Here is a 24,990-nt window from a genome sequence, read left to right on the forward strand (position 1 = left end):
CGGCTTCATCCTTGATCATTGCCCCTCCTACCCCGTTGATTGCCCTGCTGCCTCGCCTTCCCCCCTCCAGTCGTCCATACAGCTCAATCCACTTTCGTCAGCGCCTTCTCCTCAATCGGCCCAGCCTATCCCTTCGCCAATCTGTGGTTACTGGTCACTACTGCGTACACTAATTGTGTACGGAGTACAGAGTCCCGTGTGGTCTATCCATATCCTATCGTCGGATACTGGAATTTCCTTACTGGAAGTCGAGGCATCATTGGAACAGGGAAAGGGGCGAGAGAAAGGCATCTTCATATCTCAATACTGGGATAGCTCGTGATACTGACTTGGAGCTAACTTGGAGGTTTGTCCAGTCGCTGTCATTTGATTCGCTTGAATCAGCATTCTCCAACTCCGACCGACGTCTCACGACGAACCGAGCCGACCAGAGCTTGCCCTTGTCCGCATTTCGGAGGGACGACAACGCTACCGGCATACCGTGACAATCGCCAATCCATCATCCACGCCATATTCCGATCCTCGTCTTGCGCATTGCGGATTGCGGCTTGCCTCAATATCCCCATATCCTTACCTGGGCCTACCTTACCACGCGCAAGGAACCAACCACGACTAAACGATTCATCGAGGTCGAACCACTACTGCGTACGCTACGGTATTGCGATAGCGTACGAATACACTACTGCGTGGTCTATCAACCTCGCACCACACACCAACAAAGGTACGTTCTCCGAAGTGACGCCAGCACCAATAATCCAGGTACCCTGCCCTGTCCTGCCTTGCCTTGCCTTACCTCACCTCACCTTACTACATGCGTACGCTAGGTACTACGCTCCCTCGAGAGTACGTACCGTATCGCACCGCATAGCACCGCAACCCTCGCCTGCTTCTGTCTGCTGCTTTGCGCCGCTGGTGCTGTTGCCGCTGCCGCTGCCGCCGTCGACGCTGTTACCAACAAACCCCAACCAGCCGGTGGAATTGGAACTGCTTGCTGTGGCTCGCTCGCTCGCTCGTCTCCAACCCGTCCCTACACCCCTGTCCCCTTGTCGACCCCCTCCCACTCCCACTCCCACTCTCGCTGCCACTCAGTCCCCTTCCCCGTCCCATCCCGGCCAACCCAAGTTACGGCGGATACAGAGCTGGGTGGCTCGGGTTGGCGCGTGGAGGTAACGAGGGTTGACAGCCTCTCAGGAGAAGGGCGGGCTAGCCAACAGTCGGCTGTGCGCCTCCGCTCCGCTTCGCCTTTATCCCGGTATCATCCTTCTCCCTAACCCAAGCATCTAACACAAGCCCAGGTCCCAAGCTAGACCCGCCAGTCCAGTCAGTGTCTGTCATTTCTCCACACCTTTTGCCCATCCAAGAAGACGAAGAAGACGACAAGACGAGACGAGACGAGACGAAGGAAAGAAAGAGAAAAGCAAGCCAAACAAGCCCGAGGGTCAGACAGGAGGTCATACGGCCTGTGTGCGCGCAATCGTCCTGTACTCGTACATACACATACCTAAGCTGCCCGCACCGATTCGCATCCGCAACGCGCGACCGTGTGCCAACCTGTCAGTTGCCAGTTGCCGGATCAGCCCAGCCTACCTTAGCCCCGGCCAAGCCAAGGCAGAGAGACAGACGAAGAGAAGAGGGTGAGCGAGAGAAAGAGAGAGAAAAAGAGAGCAGGGACAGACGGCACCCACCGCGAGCGACCCCTCCCCAGTCACAGTGCTGCGTTGGTGCTTGTTGCTGCCGCCGCTACTGATACTACCGCTGTCGCTGCTGCTACGTATTAACTGGCTTGTCGGGTCCAGTCCGGTCGATCCAATCCACCAGTCTGCTGAGGAGAGAGTCCACTGTCCACGTCCAGGGCTCGGGCTCCAAAATCCAACAAGATTTGGGCTCCTACCTTGCTCCCCAACTTCCTGCGGCCACCACCAGTCCACCACAACCACCACCTTTCGGCCTCCACTAACCTACCACTTGCTGCCACCAACCTTGCCTACCTTACCTATCCGTACTTACCTACCTGTCTTACCCTTTTTTTTCTCACCTTGCCTATTCTATCATCGATTCTCGACTGGCGTTCGTCGTCTTTTCCTCCACCACCACCACCTTCACAATCACCGACGAACCACCACCACCACCACCCACCTCGCGTTCCGCCCCCGCGAATCGCCCCTCTATCTCTGCTTCGCTTTGACTTTCGCTACTCATCATCAATCGAGCGGCTTTATTCCAACGACAAAGAGTCGACTTCTTTCCATCGTTCTTCGCCTCAGATAGCTGCCCATCATGGCAGGAAAAATGGTGCTGTACAAGTTGGTGGTCCTGGGCGACGGCGGCGTGGGGAAGACCGCTTTGACAATCCAGCTCTGCCTGCAACACTTCGTGGAAACAGTAAGTCGCCATTTCTGTTCGTTTTGCTTCGCATCACATCGTCACTTTCTTTTCTTCGGTCGGTCGTCGACTCTCTCTTGACCCCTTCCCCCAAATCCATCCTTTCCCCGCTGCTATCGCCCCCAAGAGCCGCCCGCTGACCGTGCTTTTCTACCGAAAACAGTACGACCCCACGATCGAAGATTCGTACCGCAAGCAAGTTGTCATTGATGGGCAAGCATGCATGTTGGAAGTTCTCGATACTGCCGGCCAAGAAGAGTACACAGCCCTTCGAGATCAATGGATCCGAGATGGAGAAGGATTCGTTCTCGTCTATAGCATCTCATCACGATCTTCGTTTTCACGGATCAAGCGGTTTCATCATCAGATCCAGCGAGTCAAGGAGTCATGTGCATCCTCACCGTCATACCCGGGCTCGCCAATCTCTGCAGCCAGCCCACAAGCGCCTGTACCAATTATGCTGGTCGGCAATAAGAGCGACAGAGTCACCGAGAGAGAAGTTTCGACACAAGAAGGACATGCCCTGGCCCGCGAGCTGGGCTGCGAATTCGTCGAGGCCTCGGCCAAGAACTGCATAAACGTCGAGAAGGCCTTCTATGACGTTGTCAGAATATTGAGGAGGCAGCGACAGGCCGCCTCGAGGCCGCAGCCCGGCGGACGAAGCAGCACTCGGCCTATCAATGGCGATGCCGGAGCGAGATACGACGACAAGGAGGGTGGCGACCGCTATCGTCGCAAAGTGGGCAGAAGGGAAGGGAAGAGTAAATGTGTCGTCTTGTGAGCTCGTCCGCAACCTCGACTTTTTATTCCCCCCTTTTTTATCGACGGACTTGTTCGGATCCACGGCAACACCCCCGATCCATTCGATTCGCAAATCCGACGGGCCCACTGCCGCGAGGCAAAAGCATTTTCCACGTCACGACTTGATGATTGCCAGCATTAGAGAAGCGCTGGCAAAGGCTTTCACAGCCACGACTATTGGACGTACGAGATCTCGAGTTCTGCTTTGAAGACGGTTCGGACATTTTCCCCCATGTCACGGATGAACAACCAGCTCCTCATTGGGCGAACGGCGCACGAAAAGAGAGAGGCATATTCTGGGGCGTAGGTTTCTTGAGATTCAATCAAACCTTTGGGCAGACTGGGAGTTCATAATTTTTTTGTTCTTTCCAAACAACACATGAGGGCAAGCTGGCGGTGTTATAGGAGTCTTTCTTACAGACCTTTTTTTTGACGTCTAGTCGGTCGCAAAAGAAAATGATGCCATGTATCTGCACACTTCCACTCCCGGATTGTTCATATGTTTATGGTTTGGATTCCTCACATGGACCATTCATATCCGCGCACGCGAGCTGAGAAGGAGGTCTGCTTGGAGAAGGAGAGGCTGAAGGGCTGTGGCAGATGGGAGGAAGCTCTAATCTGTGTATACCGATACAACACTTGTTTTCCTAGCTGCAGCTCGTGGCTGGAAGTAGTCACTTTGGGGAGATAGCCACAAGAAGGTATCAACTCTCTGTCGGACGTAGATAGACATCCGGGATAGGCCTACTTGTTCCTCACTAAATCTACATCATCCGCTCATCCATCCTTGATTTTCCGATAATCTTCCGCTCGATGCTTGATTTGCCGTGACGGTGCGCCTTACCGGGAAACTTTACCACAAGTGGGCGTTGCTATTGACGAAAGAGGGTTGCTTGATGGGAGCGGAAATCATGTATGTATCGGGAAAAGCTAGCGTTGTATCTCGGAAACTATGTTGCTTTTCCCCCCCTTCCTTCCTGGACAGGTCTTTGGGGGTAGAGGAAGTTGGAGAGACTGTCTTGGAGGGGGAGCGGAGGATTCATGAAGAGCAATGGTAGTGTACACACAGTAAGGCAAGGGAGAGAGGAGAGGAGGACCGCTCTGGGCGCAAGACGTGCGCGCGTCTCGCCTTCTCTGCCCGCCGTACCCCGCGATTTCCGCTCCCTCGGGACTTTATTCTTGGATGACGGATGGGAGGGGAAGGGGGGAGGGGGGTGTGAGTTGTAGGAAAGTCGGACTTTTTTTTTTGGCAACGGTTTTTTGTTTTGCACCTTCAAGGGCAGGCAAGGTAAAGGTCACTCACTCACTGTAAGGGAGGGGTGGCGAAGAAGCCAAGAAGGATAGGAGAGGGTATCAGGGCATCTACGGCAGCACGTCCCGGCAATGAGGAAGGGTGGATGGTCAAGTGAAGCATAAGACTGTAGATGCGGAGGAGACGGGGAAAGCTAATGAGAGAGAGACGGGGTTTTGGGAGATGGAAATGCCGCCTTCTTTTTTTCATTAAGGGACGGGCGTGACGGGGCCGTATATGTTCCCGCATTCTCTCTAGACTATTGAGATTGGTGGTTTAAGAAACACTTACCGTTTGCGAAAGCCGGGTTCTCGGAGTTTGAGTGGGCATAGAGGGGAGACGCCCGAATAGAGATATTACCTCGTCAAAGGGAAGCTTTGTATATGTGTGTTGTGAATTCACGTTGAGGTGTTTGGACGGCTTGGCGGTCTTTAGCTCCTCTCCGGGGTTTGTAAGGTATCCAAAGTTTGCTTGCCCTTTTATCACTGTCTGATACCTAGCTAGCTTCTTTGAATCCTCTTGCAGTGAGTATGGTAAAGAGGGGGGGAGAGGGGAGGGTGGTGCCTTTCTCCGGCATGGACGGGCGACGGAAAGGGGAGGAAGGGTTCAGGGTTTGGGGAAGGATACGGGAGGAAGGGGGGGAACAAAGGTTGCTATTCGTACCTTAATGGTATATGTTGGGATGGGGGAGCAGGGTAAGCGAGAGGGGATTCTGGGATCGGGGGGTTCTAGACCGATCCACGTTGAAATGCTTCGGTCTATTAGATTCTATCTCGCGGTTATCCATATTGACAGGCTTGTTCTGTACTCTGTACTGCTTTTTCTCTGCTCTTTCTCAGCTAAGTTTGGAGACCGATAATCAATCGAGAGGCGTAAAGAAGTGTAGCCGGAAGAAGAAAAAAGGTGACGAAGAATGATCCAAAGCTCCGGTTCGATTGACATTTAGCTAATCATCGGGGGGAACGTTTCGTTTCTTTGCTTTTCCGCGATGGGATCCATAAGCAAACTAGAGCAGGATTCAGATACGAAAGAAGAAAAGGCTCGTGGGATGTAGTAGCTTCGGACTTTAGGCCGTCTCCGCGCAATGGAGGCATCGAAACAGGAGAAAAGCCGCACTCGAGCTAGCCTTTATGTTTCTTTTGTTGGGCGATGATAAAGGCATTGTTCAACGCGCCCCGTTCAAGGTGGGCTTTTATCTCCCCGGATGTTCTTGTTTCGGAGACGGGGAGAAGGAGGATATAATAGATACCTGCCAGGTACGGGCACATGCTTTTTTCTACTCTTCCCTTACGTGTTTCCAGTGGCGTTTAATAGCACGTTTATCTTTTTACTAGCTTGAACGACCGAACGGTTCATGTGAAGTGGGTGGGTGAAGAGATGTTCTCTGGAGGCAAAGTTCTGTCTGGATGTCTGTCGCGGGGAGAGAGAGGTCCAAGGCGAAGTTGTTCAATTCATGTGGGGTATGGTGTATGCGCACCCATTGCATCTCTCAACACACACCATACACATACACAGAGAGAGAAAGAGACCGACTGACGGAACGGACGGACTGTCTCTTCTTTTTTCTTTAGTCAATAGTGGCGCGCGCCGTAGGCTTGGCTTGTCTGTCAGACTACGTGCCGGGGAAGGGGTCCAGGTGCGGGAGGCTAAGGTAGTGTGAGTGAGTGAGTGAACCCGTGTGTGTGGTGGATGTCTCTCTCTTTGGGAAACTAGCGACGAACGATGGGTTGGCGCTTTTGCGGATGGGGTCCGTGGGAAAGGGTACTGTTTAGTATATGGTGAACGGTATTCGGTAGAGCTCTTTTGCCCCCTCATTCTTCTTGGTTCTTGATGAGTGGAATGGGCGGATCGATGAGTATTCCTCCCCGAGTCCTGCTCAGTAAGGCGCGGTTTATGCGTTCTCCTTTTTTGCGGTTCCCTGCGGTTTGGGTTCCCGGGGTTCGTTCGCGCGACTGTGTGAGTGGAGAGGGAAAAGTTGGGAACCAACGGCAAGCGCCTTGGCCCGATTAGCAAAGCCAGCCATGGATGGATGGGGGGGAAGTTGGAGAATCGATGCTATCCGGGGGTGGAAAAAGGCAAGAAATTCCAATGTAGCTATCATTGGGTGGTTGGAGTTCCGTGATGGGTTGGAGACCAATGGTCCGCCGCCCGTTTGAGACTCGGGCGAAGCTGCGAGAGCCGAGGCGTGCTTGGTAGGTTTGAACTACACAATATATCTTACCATTGAACGTGTATGATGAGACCATAGCGGGTGAGTTTTGTGAGGGTGTAGACTAGGCTTCTGGTGATGAGCGGGTCTATCCGCCGAGCTTCTTTCTTTGTCGTTTGGTAGTTTCGAAACCATGGTTTGACGATTCTGTGGACGGGAGTCAAAATCACAACCCTGTGAGGCTGGATGGATGTCTGGGGTGATGGGTGTTGAGGGCATTAGGCTTGGCTTTCTCCTCTTCTTTCTCTGACCTACCCGTGGGTGAGTTCGGGAGAAGTAGAGTGTACTGACGTAAGGATGAGGGTGGTGATGAACACTGCATGTAAGGGCTACCTTAGTCTACGCGATTTCCCTCGCCTCGAGCACACTACCTAAACTACGTTTGATGGCATGGGGGAGGGGCGTTTGCGAGCGGGAACGGTGTTTGTTCGATAAGCAACTCTGGGCGCGAAGTCTATTGCGAGATGGGATGATCATCTTTGCCCTACGCGCTGTTCCAGTGACCAGTGTTTATATGTGTGTGATCATGCTAGCCAGCATAAGATTTGCGCGGTGGTGTTTTTTTACCTTTCCACGATGCGGCTTTCTTTCCCCGGTCTGATGTCATCGTCCAGGGTATCGAGTTCTAATGACAATCCACGTTCCTAACGGAGGCACTTGAGAGGTCTATACAATCCTCCTCTCCATGTTAATGAAGGGCGCCTTGAAGTATCCGGCTCTGGCAGGGTTGTGATGTTTCTACATGCGACATATGATATGATGCCAAGTTGCGTGATGCTCGGTATTGATTCGGGCTATATGAAGTAACTTCACCATAACTCAGGTCCCAATTTGCTATTCCAGTCTGTTTCTTACTGGTGCGCCGATCTTCACTCAGACAAGCGGGGCAAAAGACTTAGCCAAAGACAGAGGCTCTGTGCGCGTTCTCTTGAGGAGCGAGCAGCCTCGGGTATTCTTCTATGCATGGTCCACGGCATTTGCTCGTGTCTTTTGAAGCCTCGGGTTGGAGCAAAAGGGCCAGTAAGCTGGATCTCTCTCTCATGTCGTTCATTCTTTCGCTCCACAATCACATTTCCAAGGGAGAGGGGGGGTGTTTCTTCAACAACTAACGGATTCTTGCAGCGCATTGCATGCCATTGCAACCCTCCCCTCGTCCATATCGCAACCTCTTTTGCTTTCCCTGCGCAATGGCCAACACACCTGTTCTGCTTTCTCTCACGCGCTAGAGGGCCTTCTCAAACTGTTACTGCAATACGTTCGTGCTACCTTACTTACTCATAGCGATGGTCCAAAAGAGGGATTTCTTCATCCCAGTTTTGCTGCATGCAGGAAACAAGACGGACCGCCAGCTCCAAAACCCCTCATCGAACACGGACCTCTCTACGGACCTTTCGCCTTTCCTTCGCATTCTCTCACACGCAGAGACACGTTTCTCTCAAGTCTCTCTATTCGTTTTGTATAAGCTAAGGTACGTAAAGGGCCCAAAGAGAAAGAGGGGGAAAGGGCACATCATTGATCCATGGGTAAACTTCCCCTCAAGGGTCTTTCCCCCCTCTTCCCTCTTATGCCGGCACTGCTCAGGTAGGAGGAGGGGCATCTCGGTGCTCCATGCAAAAGAGGGCATTTACTGGAGATGGTTTTGGCAAGAGGGAAAAAAAGGAGCCCCCCCTCTCAAGTTACGGCGAGCGGAGCTCCAACATGACATGTCTTTTTGGGACGGGCGCACGTACGAATACAGCGAAAAAACCACAAAACACGACTCAAGGACCCTGCTGGAATTCAAGGTGGCCAGTTGAGATACTAGTTTCCACCGACACATACTCTTTCTCTCTACGTATGCATACCGAGGAAGTGGTTGGCATTCTTTTTGACAGGGCACAGTCTTGAACAGCCGCGGACACACATGTTCGCCTACGAGGAAGGGAAAAAAGTGACCGACCTGGTCGTTTTCCGTAATAGAGGAGCATTGAGAAGCGGAGAGACACCGAGGTATTGGAGGACCAGACGTCAAGAGAGTCCGAGCCCCACGGAAAACGGGAGCTGGACCCGGCATCCAGTCCGTGCACCCGGAGGAGGGGCCGGGTACCATTCTGACAGTTTGGGTCGTTTGCTGATCTTCCCTCTTAGCACTGGTCGGTTCGTAATGGACCGGGGGAGGGGGTTTCGAGCAGCAATGAGAAGTAGCAGGGACGGGAGAGGAGGAGAGGAGAGGGAGAGAGAGCGACGGAAAGGAAGATGCATGTCGTTGACTGCTGTTTTCATCCAACGGCGGCTTTGTCCGTTTCCCTTCTCTTCTTTCTTTCTTCCTTCCTCGTCTTCTGCCGTGCCGAGGAGGGGGTGGTGCTCTGTCGGGTAAATCGAACGGGAAGGGCTTTGTGGCCGTCTACGCGATGAATCAGGATTGGGGTTGGAGACCTCGCCGCTCGGTGAGTTTCCCACCGAAGCAGAGGATTCAGGGTAATGGGGTGACTTCTCCAGGTGAGCGGTCGGTGAACAGCACTAGTGATTGGTCCCAATGCGACGACCATGCTGGATTTCTCGCCGGTTCGCTTAGACGAGAGGGCAGCCAGCCTCACCAGGGGAGGGGGGGGAGGGATCAACACTTGGTCTTTGAACCAACAAAGCTGCCGTCTCGTTCTCTGCTTTCTTTTTCTCTCGCCTTGCGGAGTATTAGGCCTAGGTACCATGTACTCCGAAGTCTGGGGCCTCTGGACGACTGGTGTCTTGGATTTCCATTCCTTCACAGAGTATCATTGAAGACTCTATGTCACCCACCACCCCCGTCTCCTTCCCTGAGCTTTATCAGAAGCAAAGTCGGCTTCTTTTCTTCCTACAAGCCCCCTCTTGGCTGGCCGCCGGCCGCTGGTCTGATTATCTGATAGGTTTTCATTTCTCTCTTTCTTGCACTTCCGGCCCGACTCCGGGGATCAGATAATGGGGTTGGGGGAAGAGCAGGGAAGAAAGGAAGGGAAAAACACGAACCAGGCCGGGATCCTGCATTATTGGCAGAAGATCCAAGAGCCAGACGTCCGGGTTACGTTTCACCGCATTTCGCTCCGAACGCATGATCTTCGGGAGATGTCGTTTCTCATGTTTCTCGTCCCCTTCTCTGCAGGACCGCAACCTCACAACGTTGAGAGAGACAGACTGTGTGTGTACGGAGTGCTAATATCTGTACCCACGCCGAAAGGACCCTTGGAGTTTGAATTGAATGATGGAGTAGCTACTCGATAATGGCTGGGTTCCCCGTGCGATAAGGGAAAATCTCCCTGAAAAGCTCCAGAGCTGTCAGGTATTCGGTGTACTTGACTCTGCGGATCAACAGTGGACGGCATTCGTACCCGTTCGCATACAGAGGAGGCAGATGAGTATCTCTCCTCTGGGGGTTTGCGCTTGTTGCAAGCAGTAAAAGAGTTGCGCTCGCAATTGTCAGGCGAGAAGAACTGAAGATCGGCATCTAGACCTTTGGACCGTTGTCTATTTCCTCTTTCCCTGGTCACCCTGCGACCTACCTATCGCCCAATCTGGTCCCTGTCACTGTTCATCTTGGACCCTAGGGCCTAACGTGACTTAGTCCCAGCCGTCGGTATCGTACGCAATCTTTTGCGCTGTTTTTCTCTCTTCTTCTAAATCTTCATTGCTTTCTTCTCGTGCATATTCCTTCGCGTAAGGATGGAACGTTGTGTTTGCGTCCTCTTCCCGAACACTGAAAATGGTTGCTCTTCAAACTCCCCAATATGGCAGGTGCTTCGAAACCACCTTCGTCCCGACTCCTAACAGCTCTCTCGAAGTCCCCATAGGCAGCAGCAGCAGTAACAAAACGGGGACCCTGGGAACCGCTCGTTGGTCTTGTAGGGATTCCGAGTCAGGACCCTTGCCCGCTCAATGCGGCGCGACTTTTAATTCCTCAATGGTGTGGTCCGTGTGGTGCGAACTTGCGAAGAAAGAGGGCCCGCGGAACGGGATGTGCATTCTCGCGGGTTCGTAGTTCAACCACCACCACCAAGTGATCGAACTCCCGGGACTTCTATCGTCTTCCCCCCGTCCGCGCGAGGAAGGGGAGGGGGGAAGAGGGATCATGGATAGGAGCAAGGGAGGCAGGCGGCGGACCTTGCTAATACTTGGCCCCATGCGTTCCTCTCTTACGGATCTCGGACGGTGCCTGCCAATCACCGCTCTCGGGGCTCAGCTCCGGCGGCCAGCAGTTACGCGGCTGAGCGATGGGATCAAACGGGAGGCCTGTCTGGAGGCTGGCGCGAGAGAAGGGAAATCACGAACGTACGGCTGGGAACCTGGGACGGCTTTTCCCCGGGTTCGCCAAGTTTGCATCCCTGTGGCAGAGAAGGGGTGAACTGCTCCAAGATCTCCCTGTCCCCTGGCTCGTTGGAGTCGTTGGGTCAACTTGGCATGAACACCAAAGGTCGTCATTCATCCCCTCCCCATACTTGTTGCGCTGCTGCCACTACCGTTGTTGCAGGACTTGTCTTGCCCTTCCGGGTTCCCTTCTCCATCCCAAAGTTCCAAACGTCTCTCGCTCTGTGCCCTTTTCTCCAATGGCTCCAACAGCCGAACCGGGAAACGTAACCGTCCGGCAGATATTGATCACATATCTGTTCCGGCGGGAGGGTGGAGTAGGTAGCTCAGGACAAATAATACCGACCCAGTGTCTGATGTTCTCCAAGGAACCAACGCGAGGTTGGGAATCGTCTCACAGCCCTGGGGGGGAAACGGCCAATCGCTCAAGGGTCTCGGTCTGCTAGACTGAACTCAAAGTTACAGCATAATCTTGCCTGTTTGAACTAGTTCGGGCTGTTGACGACGTCCGTGGACGATGACAAAGGTCGTGTAAATCGAGGCAGGTCTGTTCGACTTCGTTTCTCTCCCTTCATCTAGATCTTTACGTATTTTATCTCCCGCGACCTGCCTCACCGAGAGGACGGTCGCACCATGGGCGATCATCCCGCGTGGGGGCAGCCGGGGTTGGAGGTTAACCGTCTCATGGGAATTTGGCTGGGTCCACGTTCGATTTGTGTGTGGTGTGGTAGGATGTAGAAGGGGAGGGTAGTGGCCTAGAGCCCGTCGGACAAGCCCGCTTGGAGGTGTGGCACCTCGCCTCGAAACGGATGGAGCGGGTGAGGCCGACGCGCGACGCGATGATGGAGGGAGCAGCGATGGCTGATATGCCCCCACGGCTGAAGATAGACTTTGGAGAAGGTGAGGTAGCTGGACGAGCTTTGTACGGGGCTTACACCGGTGTTGAAAATGGGGAGATTCTAGATCTAATCTACGCCGGAACGGGGAACGTTTGCCGACGCCGTGTCGTTCGGTCAGCGGTTTTCTCCACTTCACCGCTTGAACGGCTGAGTCGTTAAAGATAAAATGAGAATTCTATAACAGTCGGTATGGACCGTCTGGACTCGGGGTCGGAAGCCGAAAGGCGGATATTGACGGCAGTCTGTTTGATCGACTACGGATCATGGCTCTCGCTATCTAGCACGATGGAAGTGTTGATGCCGAGGCGTATATGTTGCCAATGAATGAGCATGAGCTCACTGGTCAGTCTCAGCACTGCGGTAAAGGAAGATCACTATAATGTTCTAATGTGATACAACCGTGATGCTTTGATCAGGCCCGCAGTATCCTCTGCCTGATGGTCTGAGGATATGTTTTGGCGCCAGGTGCTTCGGTCCGCTTCATTCCGGGGCATAAGCTTTGCTGATTCTTTGGGAATCACGTTTCTCCCATCACTCTGTTATAATCGTAGTGTGTAGGTTCATGAGAAATTTGGCACATTGTCAGGCACTTCAGGGGTTAGATGAAGGGATGAAGTTAGGCGACTGGGGGATATGAGCCTATGACTTGTCGAGCCTTCTGAACTGTATGTAGAACACAAAAACGCTGCCTCGGGGGCTTCATCACTCTGATTAGACTTTGCGATTCGATTGTTCCTTAGTTCGGCTTCATAAAGACCATATTCTTTTTGGCGACTTTGTCATGGCTGATGAGGGCTTTGTAATTCCATTCATGGTTTCAGACTAGTACAACATCGACGCATATTCTGTTGCGTACCACGTCCGGTAGCTCCGAATCAAGCTTCTCTCTTCTCGAGTGAATGGCCGGTACTTGAGCTGGCTTGGGACTTCGGTCAATGACCACTACGATGGCTTGACAGAGAAGGAAATGAATCAGTCCAATCCGACCTTTTGAGAGACCAGGCTCTAGATAGTTGCGTTAATTCGGCTTGATTTACTTTGAGCCATCTTGGTATTGGAAAGAGCTGCTTCTTTACGTAAGCGTTCATGGATTCAGATGTGCTTGGGTGAAGAAGTGCTCTGTATGCTTTGGTTAGGTCAGTATGGTCCGCGTTCGCTCGTGAGAGCTTAGTCTATCGTCTGTTATAAGTTCTTGATACTAGCTAGTAGATGTCATCACGCGGTAGTTTGAGGAACTCTGGCAATGTTCGGAACAGAATTATAGCCTGGTATTAAGAAAGATTTATCAGTATCACTGGCTGAACTTGAGGTGAAAATGAGCTATTTGTTGATGGGATGACAGTCACGAGATCACTGCTTGCGGTGTAAAAGGAAGGTGAGATCTAGTGTGCCGTCGTCGCCTTTAACAGTACTTTGTCGTTGGAGATAGAGGAATATGGTAGGAACCATGCTTGGGAGGTATTGGGGCTACATTCCGGCTTCCATTATTGTTACTGAACATGTCATATGGGGCCCTGCAGCTCACTATAAGAATTGCTAGATTTTTAGATCGAAGAAAGAAGCAATGGTTCTGGATATGTGAGGTGAGCTTCTACTTACTTTGTCCAAGCAGTGCCGTCTTATCCACGCCTTCTACATCTATCTTGAGCTGTGGCGTATTTCATCAAAGTATTAGGCATTGATCTTCTCCTTATGCCAGGTCGCGATCTATACTGCTGGATATTACTATTGAAGAACGAACCATTTTACCTAGAGCCTCGGTTACGAAGCTAGAATTGAAACAGCAAAGGAAACTTGCATGGTGAGCCTTGACTTTCTAATGCTTGAAGCGAGCTGAGAACAACCTTTCGTTGTTGCTTCTATGCAAGTCGTCCTCGTTAGTCCCGACCAGGCGATTTAGCTTCCGATGAGATTAGTATTTCGAATGCAGTCCCCACGCGCGTTCCCTTCAATTGCTCCTGATGTATCCCGGAGGAATACGCCTCGAGAGAACAAAAAGAAGAGTGTACGTGTATGGGAGTGATGACATTGCCATACGGGCCGTCCTAGATGTGCATGATGGACGACCAGAGTAAGTCAAAACATTGGACACAATTGGCTTCGGACCGGTACTGCCCGTGCTTATATATTCCCCTTGGAGGTATTAGAGTAACAAAGAGGTTATGCTCTACTCTGCCCCGTGGAAGATAACACTGCGGAATCCCATATCGCAATGTGCGTCCATCAATATACTGACAACATCAGCGATTGCCTCTGCCTCTTTTGAGCTCGAGGATGGAGCATCGACGCATAGAACTCAAGTGTTAACTTTCAGGATAATCAAGAGGATGCTTATTATGAATGTGATGATGGTCAATCTGGATCCTCAGAGTCTTCACACGAGTGCAGTGACACTACCCGCATCCTGTAAGTCTCTACCGTCCGCGTGGTGTTTTCACTATGGATAGAAGAGAAGGTCAAAAAAGGAATCCACCAGGTAACTGAAGTATTCTGCGGGATTCTGTCTCTATCAGGGTTTCACAATGGAAAGGACAATTCAAACTTCAGCTCGTTAATATCGTTCTATGTACAATGATGAGTCTCTCACGATTCGGTGTCTTCATTATCTAAGAACATCCCTTCAGTATTGCTGCCATACCACTCAAGCTCAATGACAATACGTTTGGCAGATACTAATCCGTTGCATATGTCAGTTGACAATTCTTCCCCATACCACGTTTTATTAGATCTCAGAGTACCTCGAAGGGTATGTATAACATCTAAATAGAAGTTTTAGAGAGGAAAATCTGGTCATAAAAGAGGTCGCCCGTGGGACTCAAACCCACAAGTTACAGCCCGGTAAATCTGCTCTCAGGCTTTGGCCATTAATGTCTTTGACTTCTGGGCAACTTTCCCTTTCTTGCTGCTGTTGAGAATTTCCGATATGCATTGGACTATAGACCACCCTCCTTGTCATTCCCTCGTGACGCATTATATACAAGGGAGAAGCATAATCAGAACACGCAGCATCAAAACAAACAATGCGCCTCAATCACGCTCCACAATATGGACTAAATACCACCATCATCTCTCAAACACCCAACAGCCTCGCAACCTCCTCAAACCCGCCCTCCCCCTCCTTGACCCAAATATCAACCCACCCCTTGGCATCCTCGTACCTCTCGCTCCCAACCTCCCAATCCTCCTCCTCCGGCCTCTCAACATAGACAGTCCTCATCCCCCGTCCCCGAGCAGCCATCAAATCCCCCAAATGCGCCGCCACCATCGCAACCTCCCTCGCCTTCCCGCCACCACTACCGCCGCCGACCAAAGCCTCCACCGCGCCATCATAAACCGCCGCATGAGGCTTATACGCCCTGAAATCCTCCGCCGACAAAATCTTCCGGAACCCGAGCCCGCCAAACGCATCCAGATCGCCCAACAGCGTCCTGTTGCCGTTGCTCAGCGTCGAGGTGACGTATTTCCCGCCCAACCTGCGCAACCCTTCCACGGAATCCGCCCATGGCCGGAGACGGTGCCACACGAGACTCAGCTCGCGGATTTCTTCGGGGTAGTACACGCCCTCTAACCCCCACGTCCCTAAAAGCTCGACGAGGCTGTCGTGGTGGTGCGCGTCAATGTCTTTCCAGGGGGTTTGTCCGGGGACATAGCCGCGCACGAAGCGCATGTAGGAGGTTCGCCATTCTTGGGCAAAGGTTGGCCAATTTGTTGTTGCGAGCTTTCCTAGCTTTTCTTTTGTGTCCTTGTCATCGTTGGTGGATGTGGATGTGGAAGAGGAAGAGGCCAGCTTGGCTTCTGCGCGGGAGGTGAGTTCGTCCACCACCGAGGACCGCCAATCCACGACTGTGCCAAAGACGTCAAAGGCCAGCGCCTTGAGGTCGCGGAGGTTCTCTGCCTTGATATTGGGGAGGTCGCCTGCAATGCCGGACATGTTTCCTTTTTGTCGAGCTAACTGTTGGAAACTGTGATGTTTTCGACTTCACTGTTCTCTTTACTTTGATAGAGTCTCTGGCTGGAAAACCTGGAAAAATGCTTCAAATGACCAAGCTTGTAGTATATGAATCCGAGCAAATCCTGGAAAGGGAAATTGTTGTAGTATACAGGGCGTAGAGGGGGGAGTCGTCACCTATATCAATCTTGGAGGCGGGGTCGGATTGCTGACTGATCCATCCCGAACCCCGCCTGTTCTCTCGGACCCGGGAGGGGCCGCGGTAAGACAACGTCCCGCTCGGGCAGCCCGGACGGCGTGGAACGCCAGACAAACGTGAGAAACATGTGCCTAAGGAACTTTGTGATACCCTCATACCATCTGTTGAGTAATCTGAGATGCACTGAAGAAATTAGAAGTCTACCCTTTTTTGATCATCAACAGTGATCAAAACCGGACGCAGAAATGACCTCATCAGGAATATCAAACATGGTCTAAATCCAGCTCTCATGAACAAGACTACGAGCTTTAGATATAAGGAGCGAAATAACATGAGCTAAGATATGTCTGTAATTCTCTCAAGAATGGAACGCGGTACATGTTGATGCAAGGCGGCTCCGTGAAGTGCGTCACACTGAACATCTATCGAGAGCCCGCCCGCCACGCATCTATTTCGAACATATATGGTCGCTGAACCTCCGCGACAAACAAGCACAAGAGTAGAAGTGACCATGACAAGAAGCGACGCGATCTCTATCAACCTCACAGCCATGCTCTCTGCTAGACCCGGAGCAGTCGGAAGCAAAACAGCTCGACGACGAAGCTGCACTTAATTCCGGATATCTCACTCTGCACACCAAGAAGAAAACACAACCTCCTTGGAGAAGAAGCCATCACCACCAACATGACGCCTTTGAAGAACCGCATGAACATCCTGAATTCACAGAGACGTCCACAAAATTCAACCGCGGGCGGATCGGGAACAATCTCAATTATCCCGGCAGCCCCAATCTCGGGTTCGCTCAAAACCCTGCCTACCCAAACGCCCTATCCCCTGTTCATCATATTAGACGAAACATACCGGCTTGCATCTCCTCCACTTGGTTTCTTTCGAAGGCCTTGTTTCATACCCGCGATGACGTCCGAAACAAGTGGAGAGTGTGGCTCAGTTCCTTCCGGGATGGGAAACATGGGAGCGAGTGTGTGTTAAACGACAGCCTCATCTCCAAGAGCCTGGTCCTCGGCTGTGCGCCTTGTTGAACTGGGTCTGTTGTGAAGTCGTTTTCGTCTCCTCAAATACGGATACCTGGTACTCAGAGACCATGCGGAGCGCAAAGAAAAAGGGGGAACACGAGTAAAGAAGGAGATTGTGTTACATCCAACGGCTGAGCGACAGTGAAAGATGGCGGCTGAGACGGGCGGTATCCTTGTGTACTCCAACTCGACGGATCTAGACGAAGTTCACGTTCGACAACTGATGACCGAGACGCCCAATACGTGCCCAACTTGGTTTGCGAGGAATCCACGCGCCTTCACTGGATATCCTGATGTTAGATTAGCCAGGGAAGTAGCAAAGATCTCGCCATGGTCAAACTACGCAGTCTTCATTCACCCGAGGGTAACGTCCAGGCCGAGTCTTCGAGTCAGTCTCGTGGCGTGTAAGCCAGAGCATCAGTCTGAGACCAAGCAAGCTTGGCAGGCATGTAATTCATCTTCGCGGTCTTCTTTATTAAGCTCATGTACGGAACTGCAACTTCTTGCTTTGTGCCATTATCGTGTTGGATGGAGATGGACGAGAACAAATAACCGCTGAGACCTCGGCTCGTCCTTCACGTGGCAACGCGGAACGCGGACTCAACCCCTCTGACCGCGCATCCGTGTTTGAGTCAGTAGGACAGATAGAGCCTGAGACCAAACGCTTTTCTTGAGCATCAAGCACCGGCGCAAGACTTTGCATCCCGGTGACCATATTTGATCCATGGTCTTCGGAAATTCGGGTATCACCGCCCCGTCCTTCGAAAATCAGGCTTTTGGAGGACTCCCGCTGCCGTTCTGGCGTCCCATTGCCGTGATTAGCTCACCTAAACAGTAGACTCCAAGTGCTGGCCATGGTTCGTCATCTTGTATGCTGTTCCACCCTCGTCCTCGCTCGCTTACAGCCAACCGATATTCGCTGATGTTTCGAAGGACGCCCTAGTCATCAAGTGGTTCAACGACACTGAGGATTGGGCACCCGCACTTGTAGTGTATCTCATATGGTCAAGACACCACACCTTCATTCATCTCGGTGTGCCTCGCCGATGATGGAGCCCGTCGAGGTATGTTGTTTGGCACACCGTCGTAATATTGCAGTGCAACACGCCGACCTCGCCGGCCCCGGACATTTGCCGCCAGGCGGGGTCCCCAAGGACCAGGGCCAGTGACGGAATGAGATGCCAAACGCGCACTGACGGCGTTCGTGGCTGCTGAGTGCTCAGGTAAAAGACCGAGGGGAAATCGTGGTTGTGGCAGAACACGTCTGCCATCCCGCAGATGCACGCGGCGTTTGGATCCCCATGCTTTTGGTTTGAGTGAGCTAAATATCTAGCACTAATAGTTAGCCCGGACGGATAACCAAAAGACGATGTGTTGCGGATTGCGTTGCCCACGTGGCAGAGTCGTCCCAAATAGTAGAATCAATGTCAGAAATTCCCGGCCAAATGATGTTTTGGCAGAAGAAAATGAGATGGATCACTGATGGGGACGAACATGGTGGGCCAAGAGATGAGGCTGCTTTGGGAAGCTACGGGAAATGAACTCTCCATCTTTTGCGCAAAGTTTTTGACTGCCTCGTATGACGCGGGTGCGAGATGATACTACTGTGTACAGTGATGGGGCGAGAGCGAATATGTTTCGCTGACGCAACCTCTTGTGCCTCCTAGCGTTCCCCAAGCCTATCTGAATAAACGGCGGCATCTTCTTTTTCGTGGCGGCAGTGAATTCTCGACTCCCATTTGTGGGGGATCTAGATTTTGCCAACTTGTGAGTCTGGAACTCTGAATTGAGTTTTGCGCCGTGTTCGACGGTCGCCTAAAGTACAACCTTGCAATTATACCGATCCTGTTTTCTCCCCTCCTGATTTTGCGCTCTACAAAAGACCTGGTCTGCTGTTGTATAGAGGCGCATGTCATTCGTGTGCGGAAGATTAAATCCCCTGCAGCTGCATTGAGAAATGCTCACGTTAAGCAATTGTGCGTTCGCTGGGGCTTGTCACAAACGGCTGTGATAGAGCTGCATATGCTCCGCTTTACTTTGAGAACGGGGGCCAGACGTTACTGAAGTTGGTATGGCTTAATCCGACGGCAAAAAAGAGTTCAACGTGGCGTCGTTGACGGTATGCTATCTCACGTCCTCCCGGCTGATGAGGCTGCGGAAATGGTCGGTGTCCTGTTCAAAAGCCTCTGCCATTTTCTCCCAAATATCAGGAGTGCGGGTGGCGTTTAGTCGTTGCAAAAAGATCGATGGTGGCAGTGGCTAGGAGACGGGCCGGACACTAGCACCAAGACAAATTGCTCTTCGGCCATGGTTTGTTGACTAACAACCGGCAGTTTGGTCCATTTCGTAGCGAGGCTTGTGGCTTTGTGCCCAATACCTTCAAAGTCAAATGGTTCGTTGCAGCCTTAGAAGCTTGGTGTCATTAAGTCACGAACCGTCGTTTCTCAAGGAGACATCGCGTTCGTCCCACCGGGCAGCGCCGTAGATCCTGCGTGTTGGTTTGCGGCCATGGGTATGGAAAGCCACGACGTACAGTATATTGCAGCGAGCAGCGAGACCGGGGAAGACATCCGGATGAAGAGAATGCGTGATAACTTGAAGCTGCGTGTTTGCTCTACGAACACGCCGCACATGGAGTTGAGAGGATCATCCCCACTCTCCGCAATGTTTGCTGTCGTTGAAGGTGCTCGCGCCATTTGCAGAATGCTTGTTCCCTGTGCCTGGTTTTTGGAGAAGCAGAGCCCTGAATTGAGTTGGGACTTGAGAGTTGGGCGCCCCGGGAGGGCATTCCAAAACATCCGAGCTGACACCAAGCCAACCGAATTGGCCGACTGACCTATTAGCGCAAGCCTCTCGTAGAGTCGAACAAGATATTGCTTTTTTGGAACCCTGCTCGTCTGTTGGTGCAATGAGGATCAGAGGATTGGTGTCTCCTTGGCGAACGGCAGCGGCGGAACCAGAACATCGCGGGATCGGACGAAGGTCCGATGCTGACGAGAAGGCGGCCATCAACTGGAGACCGGGGACCTTGACGGTTCGTGAGGGGAAAGCCTTGCTATCCGGATATCCTTCATGATAAGAGCCCCTACAGGTTATAGACGCCGATTCCGAATCTGCTTAGTGTATAGAATTTGAGCGGGATCGTACCTGAGATTGTTGGGAGGGGGCGCGAACCGATGCGTCGGCGCCGGAGGCTTACAAGCCTGCCGAGTGGTGTACTTGCAGGGCTGTATAGGCTGGGGATGCAATCTGGTTTGCACGGTCTTGGTCTCCTTGTTGGGAAAGGGGGTCATCAAAGCCGTGAGGCACGTCGTGAGTGACCCAGAAATGAATTCGGATATCGAGCCGCATTCCACACTTTTGGGACGTCCGGGAGCTGCGCATGGCGCCAAAATTTCTGCGACTGACTCTTGGAGTTTAATGTGTCGCTTGTGGAATCGAAGACGAGAAGTCGACGCCAATGGATGTGCAGATGTATGATCAATACTCTGTAGCTGCAGCGGATAAGCTAGAAGATGAAGGCCGACAAGCTCATCGAGAATGAATGGGAGGGGGTTTTTCAGTCTTGCGAACAGGCAATGACATCCGTATTCCGCGGTGCTATCGGGAGGCATATGCTAAGTCGGAGGAGCTACCACGAAAGAGCCCAATGACCGAAGTCGAGAACGTCTCTGCTCGCGGGGTGAGGGGGTGACACCCGTCTTGATGGTTATTGATAGTGTAAAAGCGAGCAAGGCCGTTTTCCTGGTACTGCGAAGCCTTGGGCTGCAGAGCGGGCCAGCGGCACAGCCTGCAACGTGCGAGTGCGACTACAGATTATAATGCGGGCCTAGATTCAACGTCCAACAGCCTCCGCCATGATTCCATGCCTGTGACTGTGCCTTTGACTTGCATCTAATGCCTGCCGCATAACGATTCCTCTCTCGTCATGGCGTAGACTGTCCGATAGACCTCGTGTAAAAATTGCCTCGTTGTAGGCCCGCAGCTCCTTCCTACTTGATCGGCGTGCCCGTGACAGTCGTGGCATGTTGAACGGAACGTGGCAAACGTTACCGGTAGTCTGTGGTGTGCGAGGTTGATGTACTCCGTAGTTCTGATACTGGGTCTTGAACCAAGCCTCGGCGCCTTCGGGTCAAGAGAAGCAAATCGAAAGGAACCCAGTGTGCTTTAGTTCAGACAGCGATTGAATCGATTGGCTTGATTCATCTTGCCGTGGCATCGATACGGATACAATGAAAGCTCTGACCTCTCTGCAAGGTACGGCTTACGGGAACCGGCAGTTCGAGGAGGTGAGGGAGCCGAAGGTTATTGATTGGGGGCCCTTGATCAGTGATGGATGTTCAACTTTCAAGATGCTGCTTTTGAGCAAAGCAGGGGCCTCTTGTGCACAGTCCTTTTGAAGGATTGACAATCGGCACATCTTTGTGGGCTACAGCCTCCGCCAGAGATTGACAGGCCCGAGGGCCCTGCTGTCAAGCGATTCAGTCTAGGGCCCCTGACGTTGTGATTCTTGGGACGAATGACCGGGAGTAAATGAGGTAGCGGGGAACGACAACATTGTCAATGTATCGAGAAAAGAAAGGAGACGATGCGACCTCGAGACATTTTGACACGAGAGGCCGCCTCGTGCCATTATTTTATGGCGAATCAAGGGCGTAAACGGTATTGCGCAGGGCGAGACATGTGTGAGTCGCTATAGCTGGGACTGTTAGCGGTTGTCGAAGAGGTTTCTCAGCTTATGCAAGGTTGCACATGTCGAGTGCAAGTGGGATGTAACAAGTCTCGAGAGGCTGAAGAGGAAATTTGGCTGACCTCGAGCTGGTTTACTCGAGACTTGCACGACGCCAGCCAGTATTGCGCCGGGATCAACAAGAGGCGCTGCGGAGGCAGTGACGGCCGGGGGAGAGGGCAGAGGTCTGACACGAGGACAGGCCGCAAGCCGGAAAAGAGATGACGGGAGGAGAAGCTACAATACGATAACGGCGAGTGACGGCGGGTGATGAGAAGTGCGATCTGCGCAGGCAGGAAATTGCGGGCTTCATGTTGGAAAGGTTCCCATTCGACGGTGATGTTGTTGGAGGCTTGGAGCTGGGAAGGATTCAAGGTGAAAAGGAGCCTTGGGAGAGACGGGTTGGTGGGAGAGGAGACCAAGAGTTCAGGACTCTTGGCGAGTACGTATCTTGTGAGTTCTCCTGGGAGTGACCCCTGGGCCCTGGAGAGAGCTCCCATGTCTAGCGTTCTTTCCTGCCCAAATGGCTTACTGCAAAAGCTGTCCCCACTCGTGGCTCCCCAAAGGGCGTTAGCGGGTATTCCGGTAGGTCCCAACTGAGGAAAGTGAAGGAATCCCCGGTTGTGCCTTCCCGGATGTCTTTGAATCCTTCCTGTTGGAGCGCAGGAAAGCGCCAGACTTGCCAGGGCCCCAAGTTCCAAACTTCCAGCCGATGGAGCAGCTTTTGAGATTGAGAAGCGCCAAAAAAAAAAAAAATACTATCCCGGCCAGGCCTGATGGGATTGCCTGCCTCGAGATCGCGACCACCGATTCGCAATCTAGGTTCATCCCCTCTGGCGTCGTTTCATCCGGGTGATTTGTTTCTCATCACTCACGTATCTCTACTTTGTTACCTAGCTTACGTTGCGGATCGTGGAAACCTCCGTCGAGTTCGCGATGGGTTCCTGGTCTCTCACTGTAAATTGTGGAGAGCTGAACTTAGCACAGTAGAGTACTCCTCACATAAGAGCTACCTTACTCGACGGGAGATGGCGATGGCGGTACGTATCTTTCCTTCATCTGCCTCTTTCCGCTTTGCAGCGTGCAATTGGCAAATGAGACGAGGCAGAGCATGATCAAGTGCTGATTTTCTCGGTCGACATGAGAAGAAAAAGAAAGCAAGACAATAAACAACCATCCCACGTGTCGGAAGTGTCGAGAAACGGTCGCCGGTTCCTCTTCCCGTAGTCCGGACCTTGTACTCTATGTGACTACTGCTTCATTGCTGCCCAGCGAGCGCAAATCTCTCCAAGTACAGCGTGGCTTCCCACCAATTGACCCAATCGGCAGAAGTGGCCCAATCATGGACAGTGTCGATGATGTTTGTCGAGGACCCTTTCCAGGTTGGTTTCTTCTTATCCCCAATGATCGTCTTTACATGACTCTGGCCGGTACACAGTACTCAGTCTCGACTGCTCTAGCGCGTGTGCATGAGCAAAAAAAGGCAGCGAGTGCGAAGTGTTCGGTACCTTGCGTGCTTGCCTCGAGAATTCTCCGTCTTCTGTAGCGGGCAGACGCAAGTGGTGGGCAGCTAGCGCCGTCCAACGCCGTTGCGAGTTTTTCTCTCGCTGCAATCTCCTTTCTTCTGCCAACTCCTTTCTTTGGGTTCGAGGCCGGTGGCTTGCTGAATCGCCTTCAAAGACAATGTCGAACTCTCGTGGTGTTTTCGACGAGAGCCAAGTCCGGCCGCATGGATGAACCGAGAGGGGAGGACGTTGAAGTTGATTGAACAATTAGATCAAGTAACGCAGAGAGGAGACCCGAGAGGGGGCAACGGGGCGAGGACAAGCCGGATTCCGACTCATCATCTCATTTGAAGCCCATAATCAAAGACGCGGCTGCAAGTGCCATCTGTTTTGGACGAGAGATGTAACGGCGCCATCAACCGCGGTCCGTAAGCGACAATACGCAGCAGAGAGGACTCCGAGCATTACTTCAATGTACTCCTGTATTCCGGTACTACCTACATACGCAGTACAACAAAAGAAACATGTTGCGCGCGTGTTTCGTGGGCTTGGTGTTCCTGACTTTTCTTCAAAAACTAAAACTCGGAACTTGGAAAGAGCAAGATGAAATGGACCTCTTAACTTACCTTACGGATACATCGTACAGATACTTTTGGTCTCAGAAGTCTCGTGGCTGGCCCGTTGGCCGCGTTGTGCGTGCCTGGCTAATTTACGCCCATGTCATCCGGCGTCGCCTGGCCCTGGTGCTTCGTCTCCTCCCATCTGGATTGATTTGATTACTGGGTTCGCTTCCCAATCATAGCCATGATCGCTACCTACGGATCCCCTCAAGGACGTTGACCAATACGTATCCCATCCCACCCCAATCTAGCTAATCTCATTCAACTGACCAGGGACCCGGCCTTTCCCACCTCAATTCATGATCATGATCCCATCACAACACTGCATCCCGCAGCTTCCTGCCCATGGCTTACAACAAGCGCACCCAGCAACACACTAGTAATACACTTCACAACTTCACCTCACGGCATTCGTACACGTATGTGTACACTCATCCATCTGCCCTGCACATGCATCTAGCACGTTGGCCGTCTACTGCACGACAATGATTAGCTTCTGATGGCTCGTCTCGTCGCATTCGCCAAGTCGAATCCTACGCAATACACACAGCAAGCCGTCATGGACCACCATCTTTTCTCTCTGTCTCCATCGACCATCCAGACTGTTCCTCGCGGCTTCCCGCTGCTGCATCCGCTGCACTACCACTGTGATGGTCTCGATGCCCACTTTGATGCTTCTCCTCCTCGTCTCTCCGTAGTGAACGGATACCTCCCACCCCCGGCTTCTACCCTACCTACCTTAGTGCTGTTCTTCCCATGCTTCTAACCCTTGCCCGTCCCATTTATTTCCATCCCATCTCAGCCTGTCCCGTGCTCGAATTGACAGAATAGTCTGGCGCCTCGCACCCGGCTTCTTCACTCTGTTTCTTTTTGCCTTGCGCCTTGCCTTGCCTTGTCTTGTCTCTCTCGACTCGCCTCGCCTTCTCACGGCTTTCTTCTCTCCTTCTCCTCCAGCCCGATCTTCAGGTGCCGCCATCGTCACGCCCATTGGCCTCGGATGCAGCAGCCGTTCTGTTCAGTCACCCCGTCTTGTTGGAATACACGTCCTACCACCTGCG

The 24,990-nt window shown here is 52.4% G+C and overlaps 7 protein-coding genes across 7 annotated transcripts; 3 read left to right on the forward strand and 4 right to left on the reverse strand.

The window, feature by feature from the left end:
* Nucleotides 1-256: 256 nt before the first annotated feature.
* Nucleotides 257-1,064, reverse strand: CPAR01_03735 (uncharacterized protein; the record flags this gene model as incomplete). The annotated part of the gene is made up of 3 exons (XM_060488021.1): nt 257-468; nt 575-638; nt 852-1,064. Coding segments are annotated over 3 exons (489 nt in total), but the record flags the coding sequence as incomplete, so codon positions are not given.
* Nucleotides 1,065-2,277: 1,213 nt separating this feature from the next.
* Nucleotides 2,278-3,163, forward strand: CPAR01_03736 (Ras-2 protein; the record flags this gene model as incomplete). The annotated part of the gene is made up of 2 exons (XM_060488022.1): nt 2,278-2,382; nt 2,546-3,163. The coding sequence occupies 2 exons, from the start codon at nt 2,278-2,280 to the stop codon at nt 3,161-3,163; spliced, it is 723 nt and encodes a 240-aa protein (XP_060352228.1).
* A 5,144-nt stretch (nt 3,164-8,307) lies between these two features.
* Nucleotides 8,308-9,063, reverse strand: CPAR01_03737 (uncharacterized protein; the record flags this gene model as incomplete). Its single annotated transcript, XM_060488023.1, has 1 exon — nt 8,308-9,063. A coding segment is annotated over one exon (756 nt), but the record flags the coding sequence as incomplete, so codon positions are not given.
* A 5,903-nt stretch (nt 9,064-14,966) lies between these two features.
* Nucleotides 14,967-15,827, reverse strand: CPAR01_03738 (haloacid dehalogenase; the record flags this gene model as incomplete). Its single annotated transcript, XM_060488024.1, has 1 exon — nt 14,967-15,827. One exon carries the CDS (start codon nt 15,825-15,827, stop codon nt 14,967-14,969), a length of 861 nt encoding a protein of 286 aa, XP_060352230.1.
* Nucleotides 15,828-19,724: 3,897 nt separating this feature from the next.
* On the reverse strand, nt 19,725-20,371 carry CPAR01_03739 (uncharacterized protein; the record flags this gene model as incomplete). Its single annotated transcript, XM_060488025.1, has 2 exons — nt 19,725-20,163; nt 20,226-20,371. The coding sequence occupies 2 exons, from the start codon at nt 20,369-20,371 to the stop codon at nt 19,725-19,727; spliced, it is 585 nt and encodes a 194-aa protein (XP_060352231.1).
* Nucleotides 20,372-21,816: 1,445 nt separating this feature from the next.
* Nucleotides 21,817-22,922, forward strand: CPAR01_03740 (uncharacterized protein; the record flags this gene model as incomplete). The annotated part of the gene is made up of 3 exons (XM_060488026.1): nt 21,817-21,992; nt 22,100-22,260; nt 22,705-22,922. 3 exons carry the CDS (start codon nt 21,817-21,819, stop codon nt 22,920-22,922), a joined length of 555 nt encoding a protein of 184 aa, XP_060352232.1.
* Nucleotides 22,923-23,836: 914 nt separating this feature from the next.
* Nucleotides 23,837-24,698, forward strand: CPAR01_03741 (uncharacterized protein; the record flags this gene model as incomplete). Its single annotated transcript, XM_060488027.1, has 2 exons — nt 23,837-24,004; nt 24,426-24,698. The coding sequence occupies 2 exons, from the start codon at nt 23,837-23,839 to the stop codon at nt 24,696-24,698; spliced, it is 441 nt and encodes a 146-aa protein (XP_060352233.1).
* Between the last annotated feature and the right edge of the window lie 292 nt (nt 24,699-24,990).

Source organism: Colletotrichum paranaense, assembly GCF_030867605.1.
Source record: "Colletotrichum paranaense strain IMI 384185 chromosome Unknown Scaffold_3.1, whole genome shotgun sequence".
Taxonomy (NCBI): Eukaryota; Fungi; Ascomycota; class Sordariomycetes; order Glomerellales; family Glomerellaceae; genus Colletotrichum; species Colletotrichum paranaense.